The sequence below is a fragment of the Mytilus trossulus genome, chromosome 6 (genome assembly GCF_036588685.1).
Source record: "Mytilus trossulus isolate FHL-02 chromosome 6, PNRI_Mtr1.1.1.hap1, whole genome shotgun sequence".
Classification (NCBI taxonomy): Eukaryota; Metazoa; Mollusca; class Bivalvia; order Mytilida; family Mytilidae; genus Mytilus; species Mytilus trossulus.
Window position 1 is genome coordinate 53352202 of NC_086378.1, and position 12146 is coordinate 53364347.

General features: G+C 33.6%; 1 protein-coding gene across 4 annotated transcripts in view; it reads left to right on the top strand.

Annotated features, from left to right (window-relative positions):
- The window catches only part of LOC134721523 (uncharacterized), an 80707-nt gene that overhangs the window by 46043 nt on the left and 22518 nt on the right, over positions 1-12146 (top strand). For all 4 annotated transcript variants that reach the window (XM_063584604.1, XM_063584606.1, XM_063584605.1 and 1 more), the window contains 3 exons: positions 6563-6626; positions 7484-7559; positions 8340-8435. In XM_063584604.1, coding sequence (XP_063440674.1) covers positions 6563-6626; positions 7484-7559; positions 8340-8435 — 236 coding nt within the window. The remainder of the gene's footprint in view (positions 1-6562; positions 6627-7483; positions 7560-8339; positions 8436-12146) is intronic.

Consider the following 12146-nt stretch of genomic DNA (forward strand, 5'->3'; position numbering starts at 1 on the left):
CACATTATTATGACACCAAACTCAGGTGCTGTCTGTTCTAGCCTTGATATGATACATATAAGGTAACAGTCACCAAGATGACACACTACCTTACTAACACACATTATTATGACACCAAACTCAGGTGCTGTCTGTTCTAGCCTTAACATGATACAGCTAAGGTAACAGTCACCAAGATGACACACTACCCTACTAACACACATTATTATGACATCAAAATCAGGTGCTGTCTGTTCTAGCCTTAACATGATACAGCTAAGGTAACAGTCAGCAAGATGACACACTACCCTACTAACACACATTATTCTGACACCAAACTCAGGTGCTGTCTGTTCTAGCCTTAACATGATACAGCTAAGGTAACAGTCAGCAAGATGACACACTACCCTACTAACACACATTATTATGATACCAAACTCAGGTGCTGTCTGTTCTAGCCTTAACATGATACAGCTAAGGTAACAGTCAGCAAGATGACACACTACCCTACTAACACACATTATTCTGACACCAAACTCAGGTGCTGTCTGTTCTAGCCTAAACATGATACAGCTAAGGTAACAGTCAGCAAGATGACACACTACCCTACTAACACACATTATTCTGACACCAAACTCAGGTGCTGTCTGTTCTAGCCTTAACATGATACAGCTAAGGTAACAGTCAGCAAGATGACACACTACCCTACTAACACACATTATTCTGACACCAAACTCAGGTGCTGTCTGTTCTAGCCTTAACATGATACAGCTAAGGTAACAGTCAGCAAGATGACACACTACCCTACTAACACACATTATTCTGACACCAAACTCAGGTGCTGTCTGTTCTAGCCTTAACATGATACAGCTAAGGTAACAGTCAGCAAGATGACACACTACCCTACTAACACACATTATTATGACACCAAACTCAGGTGCTGTCTGTTCTAGCCTTGATATGATACATATAAGGTAACAGTCACCAAGATGACACACTACCTTACTAACACACATTATTATGACACCAAACTCAGGTGCTGTCTGTTCTAGCCTTAACATGATACAGCTAAGGTAACAGTCACCAAGATGACACACTACCCTACTAACACACATTATTATGACATCAAAATCAGGTGCTGTCTGTTCTAGCCTTAACATGATACAGCTAAGGTAACAGTCAGCAAGATGACACACTACCCTACTAACACACATTATTCTGACACCAAACTCAGGTGCTGTCTGTTCTAGCCTTAACATGATACAGCTAAGGTAACAGTCAGCAAGATGACACACTACCCTACTAACACACATTATTATGATACCAAACTCAGGTGCTGTCTGTTCTAGCCTTAACATGATACAGCTAAGGTAACAGTCAGCAAGATGACACACTACCCTACTAACACACATTATTCTGACACCAAACTCAGGTGCTGTCTGTTCTAGCCTTAACATGATACAGCTAAGGTAACAGTCAGCAAGATGACACACTACCCTACTAACACACATTATTCTGACACCAAACTCAGGTGCTGTCTGTTCTAGCCTTAACATGATACAGCTAAGGTAACAGTCACCAAGATGACACACTACCCTACTAACACACATTATTCTGACACCAAACTCAGGTGCTGTCTGTTCTAGCCTAAACATGATACAGCTAAGGTAACAGTCAGCAAGATGACACACTACCCTACTAACACACATTATTCTGACACCAAACTCAGGTGCTGTCTGTTCTAGCCTTAACATGATACAGCTAAGGTAACAGTCACCAAGATGACACACTACCCTACTAACACACATTATTCTGACACCAAACTCAGGTGCTGTCTGTTCTAGCCTTAACATGATACAGCTAAGGTAACAGTCAGCAAGATGACACACTACCCTACTAACACACATTATTCTGACACCAAACTCAGGTGCTGTCTGTTCTAGCCTTAACATGATACAGCTAAGGTAACAGTCACCAAGATGACACACTACCCTACTAACACACATTATTATGACATCAAAATCAGGTGCTGTCTGTTCTAGCCTTAACATGATACAGCTAAGGTAACAGTCAGCAAGATGACACACTACCCTACTAACACACATTATTCTGACACCAAACTCAGGTGCTGTCTGTTCTAGCCTTAACATGATACAGCTAAGGTAACAGTCAGCAAGATGACACACTACCCTACTAACACACATTATTCTGACACCAAACTCAGGTGCTGTCTGTTCTAGCCTTAACATGATACAGCTAAGGTAACAGTCACCAAGATGACACACTACCCTACTAACACACATTATTCTGACACCAAACTCAGGTGCTGTCTGTTCTAGCCTTAACATGATACAGCTAAGGTAACAGTCAGCAAGATGACACACTACCCTACTAACACACATTATTCTGACACCAAACTCAGGTGCTGTCTGTTCTAGCCTTAACATGATACAGCTAAGGTAATAGTCACCAAGATGACACACTACCCTACTAACACACATTATTCTGACACCAAACTCAGGTGCTGTCTGTTCTAGCCTTAACATGATACAGCTAAGGTAACAGTCAGCAAGATGACACACTACCCTACTAACACACATTATTATGACATCAAAATCAGGTGCTGTCTGTTCTAGCCTTAACATGATACAGCTAAGGTAACAGTCAGCAAGATGACACACTACCCTACTAACACACATTATTCTGACACCAAACTCAGGTGCTGTCTGTTCTAGCCTTAACATGATACAGCTAAGGTAACAGTCAGCAAGATGACACACTACCCTACTAACACACATTATTCTGACACCAAACTCAGGTGCTGTCTGTTCTAGCCTTAACATGATACAGCTAAGGTAACAGTCACCAAGATGACACACTACCCTACTAACACACATTATTCTGACACCAAACTCAGGTGCTGTCTGTTCTAGCCTTAACATGATACAGCTAAGGTAACAGTCAGCAAGATGACACACTACCCTACTAACACACATTATTCTGACACCAAACTCAGGTGCTGTCTGTTCTAGCCTTAACATGATACAGCTAAGGTAACAGTCAGCAAGATGACACACTACCCTACTAACACACATTATTCTGACACCAAACTCAGGTGCTGTCTGTTCTAGCCTTAACATGATACAGCTAAGGTAACAGTCACCAAGATGACACACTACCCTACTAACACACATTATTATGACACCAAACTCAGGTGCTGTCTGTTCTCGCCTTAACATGATACAGCTAAGGTAACAGTCACCAAGATGACACACTACCCTACTAACACACATTATTCTGACACCAAACTCAGGTGCTGTCTGTTCTAGCCTTAACATGATACAGCTAAGGTAACAGTCAGCAAGATGACACACTACCCTACTAACACACATTATTCTGACACCAAACTCAGGTGCTGTCTGTTCTAGCCTTAACATGATACAGCTAAGGTAACAGTCAGCAAGATGACACACTACCCTACTAACACACATTATTCTGACACCAAACTCAGGTGCTGTCTGTTCTAGCCTTAACATGATACAGCTAAGGTAACAGTCAGCAAGATGACACACTACCCTACTAACACACATTATTCTGACACCAAACTCAGGTGCTGTCTGTTCTAGCCTTAACATGATACAGCTAAGGTAACAGTCAGCAAGATGACACACTACCCTACTAACACACATTATTCTGACACCAAACTCAGGTGCTGTCTGTTCTAGCCTTAACATGATACAGCTAAGGTAACAGTCAGCAAGCATGCGCGTAGCTACGTTTACGTCAAAACGCCCGGGCGTACACTTGAATTTGGTAAAAAAAAAAAAATCATATGAATAAAAATGGAAGAATTGGTTTACAGTACATCAACCTTTTAAGTCTTTCTCCAATGGCTTGCAAATGCGAATAAAAGTGACGAAAATTATTTCTGTCAAATTCTAAGTCTACCGTTAATTCTATACTCTCTCGAGATCTCCCTTATTTTTTTAAAAGAAATTCATTATGAGCTAAGATTCGATATGTGTTTTTCAATTTTTGTCGAGCCATTGACAATTATGTCGCGAAAGCGAGCTATTTTGATCGTAATTTTTTTCGGCGGTGCCAAAATGATAGTTATCTACATGCAGGTTCATTATGTTGTTTTAGTTTAAAGATATCAACATAACTTTGTCAAACATTTGTGAAATTTTACGTTAGCTGGAAAAAACACTGTGTATGCCCAAACGAGTATCCAGAGCATAATGACGAACTTATACATGATAAGTTTTCTCATATTTTATAGAAAAAAAAATCCGTTTGCATTTACAGTCTTATGTTAAAATATATTACATACACGTATCAATTACTTTGTTAAACCTTCGTCGAATTCAATAAACTTCCTTGAAGTGTTTTTTATTTCATGGTTAATTTCAGAAGCCATTTTTGTTTGTTTGTTCATTTTTCTGATTTTGCGCAATTTAAGTCAGACGATCTGGCCACCGTTAAATAACATATTGCACAGAGAGGCAAGCTTTCAAATACTTGTTAGACCTAGTAACGTTGCTACATCAGATGCAGAAGCCATCGCTCTGCTAGGTTCAATTTCCGATGAAATCATTTTACGAAAGAAGTCGAGAACTCTTTTCTGGGATTGATTCATCTTGTTTTCATAAAGTAAAATAATCCTAAATAAAAGACACCGCATACTGCCTCGGTAATGATTGAAGGTTATTAATCATATTCTAAGATAACTGGTTTGGAAGTTTACTCCAAATTAAGCCAAAGGCCGTCATTAGATTCTAACAAATTTTAAACACAATGAATAGATTTAACATAGAAAATGAATAATTTTGAATCTGACGAGTTTTCAATGACAGGAGTTTTATGACATTCTCGATAACTCTAAAACTTCCGGAGGCTTGTCCGTGCTTATCAACTTCCAGCAGGTTCTTTGGCATGGAACCGCTTTCCCCTTCAGGCCCTGTTCCTAGGTTCGGGCGTACACGTAAAAATGACCTAGCTACGCCACTGGCAAGATGACACACTACCCTACTAACACACATTATTCTGACACCAAACTCAGGTGCTGTCTGTTCTAGCCTTAACATGATACAGCTAAGGTAACAGTCAGCAAGATGACACACTACCCTACTAACACACATTATTCTGACACCAAACTCAGGTGCATTTCTAAATACTTGCTGAATATATCAATTTTAAAGTCTTTACTTTCTTAACCTTCATCGACCTTAAACATCTGAGATGGGATGCATTATTCTGCCATATATATTTTTAAACCAATCCAAATCAGGTTTTAGGATGAATTCTTATTTATGCCCAAATAAATGAATAAAATAGCAAACAAACAATTGTTAATCCTACCGCTAAGATCCTGCATAATTACCTAACCTTGTGGTCTTTCTGACATAATTCTCTAAAACTTTCGGTGATTAAATACCTAATTGACAGTTACAACACATTATGTTCTTTCAAAAGAACATTTATGCTTAGTATTGCGTAATAACATTTTACTTTGATTAAATCTTGTGACATATATACTGTGATTGATGCAGGAAATGTGCAAATCAATCTCTTATGGTAAAGACACATGTAGGTATTGTGCATATATATACAATATATCAATGTTGTATTAAAGAGTTTAAGGGAAACACAGATGTAGAAATGGTCCCTATTGTTGTAAGATAATGGAAATTTAATGGATTTAGAATGTATGCCAGGTGCAACTGATAGGTTTGTTGCACCAAAATAGAATTTATTTGGCATAAATTAATGAATGATTGAATGACCTATTTGTACTACAACCCTTGCTTCTCTAATAAACCATTTAAGATTTGTGTGAAATTTTATCAAAATCCATCATATAAACAAGAAAAAGATGCTCTTGTCAATCACTGGTGCATGCAAGGTCAAAATGAAGGACAGCCATTCACTTGTTTCAGAATCTAATTCATTCTGAGCAATATTTCCAAAAGTTAAGATAAAAAAAAATATTATTGAGAACAAAATGTACATTTAAACAATGAAAGTAGGCATAGCACTGTACATTACAAATATGTGAATTGTTGCTGTTCATCTTGAGCTTTTCTTAAGGAATAATCAATGAGTTATAGAACCTACATTTCAAAATAGTACATGAGACAACTCCTGGCCTTGAAGGCATAAAACTTTGTTCAGTGCTTGGAGCACATAAATCATGCTTGAAACATGAAATCCAGCAATTTGATTGGCTGAATTTCGAGTCTGAGTACAAAAATCATACTCGAAAGTTTTGTGACTGTGAGGCCTGGTGTTAAAATTTTGTATAACTCCAAACAACAGTGCATTTCACTTATCATGCTTTTAATAAGATTTGTTTTGGTTTGCATAAGAATTTAAAATCTTTAAACAGTACAAATGTACTCTTGTTAATTGTGATCGAAAAATATTAAGTAATATATTTCAATTAAATATTTGTTTTGTTCAGTAATACAAAATCTTGAAATAAAACTGCAAAACATTTTCTAATAGAAATATACAAAGACGAAGAACAATAATTTATAGATAATCTTTTGTTAATGGGCAGATGTTTATTTTTCATTTTTAGCCTCTGAAGTGGAGAAAGCTGAATTAATTCTAGAAACAACAAAACAGACCTTGGAATATACTCAGTGAGTACATACTAATATTTGTTAGTACTACGGTAGTACGTACCAGCCGGAGGTGTATAATGTTCACACTTGGATTTTAATTTCATTTATGTTATGGACGTCATATTTACGAGTGGTTTGTTTAAGCAAATCTGGGGATAAGCAGTATATTGACTTTCTATGTAAATTATTATTTCGGTGATTGACATCAATTACACTTGAATTTTTATAGGACTTGTTAAGCTAAAATGTAATAAGCAATTTTCATTGTGATCCATTGTCATAACATAATTGGTAATAATGCTTCCTTGGTCACTGTTTTATATTTTTGAATTTTTTGAACTATAAGTAGTACAGTATCATTATATTAAATCTTTTGATGTTGGTTTCAACTTTGAAATTTACCATACAAAGCATGACTTGTATATATCTTATTTAAACAATGATTCTAGTAAAAAAATTAGCTTGTGCTAAGCTGAGTGTCATCACTTTCACCATTCTTGAGTTTTTCCCTTTATAAATGGAAAATTTGCTGAAATTGCCTTTTCCAAGCTTAAAGTTTAGTTTGCCTCAACCAAACTCATACATGATGCTTATTACCACCAAATACAGATCAAGTTTGAGCATGAGTTGTGTCCCTTTGTAAATTGAAAAATAGCAGAAGTATTTAATAAATATAAGAAGATGTGGTATGAGACAAATCTTGATCCAAGTCACAATTTGTAAAAGTAAACCATTAGAGCCAAACATTGCACTATAACTTAGGCCCCAAAAATGTCTAGTGTAAAACAATTCAAATGGAAAAACTAATGGTATAATTTATAAAGATTCTGTAACTATTCTAGTTCCTTAGCTAATGCAATGGTGTATTATTTTAGGGTAGAGGTACGGCAACGTGAGGGTGATACACGTAGAATGACAGCAAAGTATGAAGATACATGTAAACAGTTACAGGTTATTATTTTAAGAATGTAAAATTACTGTAGATTCAAATATTTTTTTATTAATTATGTATAATGGAGTGTTGTTAATGGCCTTTACCGTCAGGCAACAAATGGGTCATCTTTGGCTGCCTTAAGTGTCAAATTGGTTTTAAAAATATTACTGTGATTTGTCAAAATATCCTTAATATCACAATAATATTAAGCCCTCACATTCTGATATCTTATACATAAATCTGTATGCATATTTTGGGAATACCCGTAATTTGTGCCAGTCTTTGTAAGAATCAGGCAATTTTGAAAAAAATCAAAACATGGCTGAAAAAAACCCATCTACCTAGCCATCCTATTTTGAAGTAACACTCATTTTGAGTAAGAAATGGTAGGTCTGCGTGTCTGGTAACTTGAGAAATCTTTAGATAAACTTTGGTTAGAATGATAGCAAATTACAGAGTTACCTCCCCTTAATTGTTAATTTCTAGTGCATTGTAACCAAATTTTATCTCCAATTACCAGAACAGGACAAGAAAACGAGTGGTATATTTTTGCATCATTATACATTTTGAACATAAATTTAATAATGTCAACCTGAGTGGGTTTTTGTTTGTCATGTTTTCACCACTGCCTGATTCTTAGGTAGACTATTAGCACCTAATCTTTATTATTCTGGGAATGATTTTCTGGAAAGGGCTTTTAACAATAGAAAAACTCATTAATTCTACTGAAAACAATTGAAACAATATTAATTAATTTGCAGAATAAGAATTTACTATTTATAAATGTTTTATTTCAGGCTTCCAATAATAAAATCATAGAAATGGGAGAAAAGTTAACAGATTTGAAATATCAAGTTAGACATGAACTTATGAGGAATGAAAATATTGAAAAGGTACGAGTGTATAAAAATATCATCTTATTTTTTCTAAGCCTGGCTTACTTATGATTTCTCTTATTTTTGATGCCCCATTTATGGGCGTTATGTTTTCTCAATTCTGGGTTGTGTATCTGTTCATCTGTTCATTCGTTTGTCTGTTTGTTCGTTCCTTCATTTGTTTGTCCATTTGTATGTCTGTCTGTCCTGCTTCAGGTTAAAGTTTTTGGTCGAAATAGATTTTGATGAAGTTGAAATCCAATCAACTTGAAACTTAGTATGTATGTTCCTTATGATATGATCTTTCTTTTTTTAATGCCAAATTAGAGCTTTTACCCCATTTTCACTTCACTGAACATACAAAATGATAGTGCTGATGGGGCATCCGTGTACTAGGGACACATTCTTGTTTCTCTGTGTCTTATTTTATTGATATAGATACTTAAGTGGTTTTGGCCTGGTCCCCTAACTGTAATTGGACCAAGTTTTCTTTTAGCTACCAATAAATTAGCAATTGACAAAAACCAAAGTGTATAATAAATTTAAAAGACTTGTTAATGAAAAATACAAATGCTAAAGATTATTTTCTCAAGTGTCATTTATTATCCGAGAGTCCAACATTTTAATGACAGGGGAAAGGTGTATGAATTATAGTACATATCTTTTACATTATAGGTTAAGTCTTATGCTTTAAATTGGTCCTATCTGGAGTTTTGCCATAAATGATTTTGACTAAATATAGCAGTAAATTTGATTAATTGCCACTTATTTGAAAAATTGAAATATTTCTACTTATTAAAAGATTGAAGTTCCTGTTCATGAAAATATGTACAAGTTGTTAAGATTTTTCAATTAAGTTTGAAGTAAAATGAATTAAAAGAGCATGCATATGTCAATTAGACAGCAAAATAACACATAATTTGAAGACATCTATAGCAAAATAATTTACCATGATTAAATGTTACCAAATTTATGAGAAACTTGTTTATATGAATGATTTGAATGATTTTATTCTCATAAACTAGTACATAGCTACAGAGATAATAACAGTTCATATATAATACATATCTTTGATTCACATATTTACTTTTGGAACTAATGTAACATGGATCAAGAGTTTTCTCAATGGCACTATACCACTGTCTTCTTATATTTATGATTAAGTCTTTGTCTTAGTATTGAAATTCAAAAAAAAAAAGATTGATTGATTGTATGATGGTGTTTAATGACACTGTAAGCACATTTGGCTATGCTATAATAGTAGTTTTTTATCAGGAATGTGAACCACTGACCTTTGGCAGGAAAAATGGCAACCATAGTCAATTAAGGTCATAGTCAAGGCCACCTTGACAAGAGTGGTTTTGACAGGCGTGTGATAACTAGATGGACTACTTAAACCATTTTGCCACCTAGGCTTAAAATAAAATGTTTATAACTAATTAAAGCATATATGCTAAAATACCATAATGATTTCTTGACATTTTCTCCAACTAGGTTAAGGGAAATGGTATGTAGACAAATTGTAGAAAACAAAACAAAATTCTAAGTTGTTTTCAATTTGGTTGAAATGAAATGAAAATATTTATAAATCAGAAATCCTTTTAATTGTAATTGAATCTACTTCGGTAAATAAATAGGACAACATCGAGTGGTTGATAAATTGATACATTTACAATTCTACGGTCTGCTTATATTTAAATCACTTTGATAATCTCTCCATAAACATTAGATATTCAAAGTCTTGACTATATATGTATTACATACAAGGACATTTTTTATAAACTGAACATTCATAACAAATGTAAACATTAAAAGTGAAGATCTTAGGTCATTTAAGCCTTCAAATGTAAAAATGGTAACATATAGAAAAAGAAAGGATATGGGGTATCTTAGAATTCATGATACAAAATCAGTTAATGCACAATTAAAACTAAATTTTGTTTATCATACTAAATTTTACAAAAGAAATACTTTTGCATGTTAAGTCTACTTAATCTGTGACAGCTATCTAACAACAAGAATAATAAAATCTGCACATAATGTGTATCAATAAATTTATAATCATGGTGGCCTTTAGCTGTTTTCTGCTCTTTGATCGATATGCCCATTTTCATTCTTAATTTTATGAATCATTTGGCAATCATTCAATGACAACAAAATATTTCAAATTAGGAATTTTCAACTGATAAAGAGAGGTCACCTTAAGTAATACCATAAAAAAATAAAATGTAAATATTTGGTAAGGAAACCTGTACATCTTAACAAAAACTTTATAATTAAATTTTATTTTTTTTGTCAACTGAAAATTTGTTGTAAGTATAAATTTCAAAGGAAATTATTATGCCAGCATAAAAGAACTGTCATCACAGCTTAAGAAATAAGTGGTCCATGGTCAGACCTCTTAGATATCTAATAGTATACAGTTTCATTTTGGGGGAAATTAAACTCTGGTAAAGAGACAAAACTATCATATATTTTATATAAATTGTGTTATCACATGTCTATTAATGACAATGTGAATTTTTCATGGTTAAACAGAATAAAGACTATTCTGAACGAATGTGGTATCCCAAATGTATGGGAAACGCAATCTTTTATAAATTGTAAGTGGTTAGTTTCATTCGTCAAACTTAGACTTAAAGATCAGTATGTACAAGTCTGGCATTCTTTACTTGAAAACTCGCCAAAAGCAATAAATTACAGACTTTTTAAAGATTTATTTGGAAAAGAAGGTTATTTTGAAATTCTTGGGAACAAATTGTCTATTGATTTGTGTAGATTTAGGACCACAAATCACAAGCTCCCTATTGAACAGGGTAGATGGAACAATATAGTTAGAAACAATAGAATTTGTCTTCTATGTAATAAAAATGATATTGGTGATGAAATGCATTATATATTAGAATGTAAATACTTTGAAGAAAACAGGAAACATTGTATGTCAAATTATTATTTAAAAAATGCAAATATTGTCAAATACAATCAGATTATGTCTTCAAAAAACAAATCAGAATTGATTAAACTATGTAAATTCATAAAGATTATTAACACAGGTGTATGTGCTCCTGGCTGAAATGGACTTCATATATTGTATTAGCAACTGTTTTGTTTGTTCTGTCTTGTTGTAAATATTGTACATAATTCATTTGCCTTCTCTATACCTATGTAATATGGTTTATTGAGAATAAAGATATATATATATACAGTTAAATGTCAGGTTGTTATTTACTAAATGTGTGAAAGGTTAAATTATTCCAGTTGATCTGATACATACGTGATATAGATCAGGGCACATTAAATCTTTAAATGGAGATGTAAAATGTAATCTTTATAAAGCCATTAGATTTTACAGCTGGGTAACATTATTGACATGTAAAGAATCAATAAACACCAGGAACTAGTCCAAAAATATTAATCGTATATAATGTTTTCTTCTGTGAATCATTTACTTTTGTAAGAAAAATTAATATGGTTTAAATTTTATTTTTCTGATTTTGGTTCTAAAATATATTTTTTTTTGAAACTTTATACAAAAGGTTTACCCATAATGAACCACATGTAGGTTTTGTTTAGATTTTGTCTATTGATGCTTAAATTATCATCAATATTGAACAAGTTTGGGTTTGGTTTTTTACTTTTGATAACTAATATAGATATTATAATACAATTCATAAAAAAATAACAGAAATAACAGAAATAAATTGAATAATTTTCAGCTTTTTGTATTAT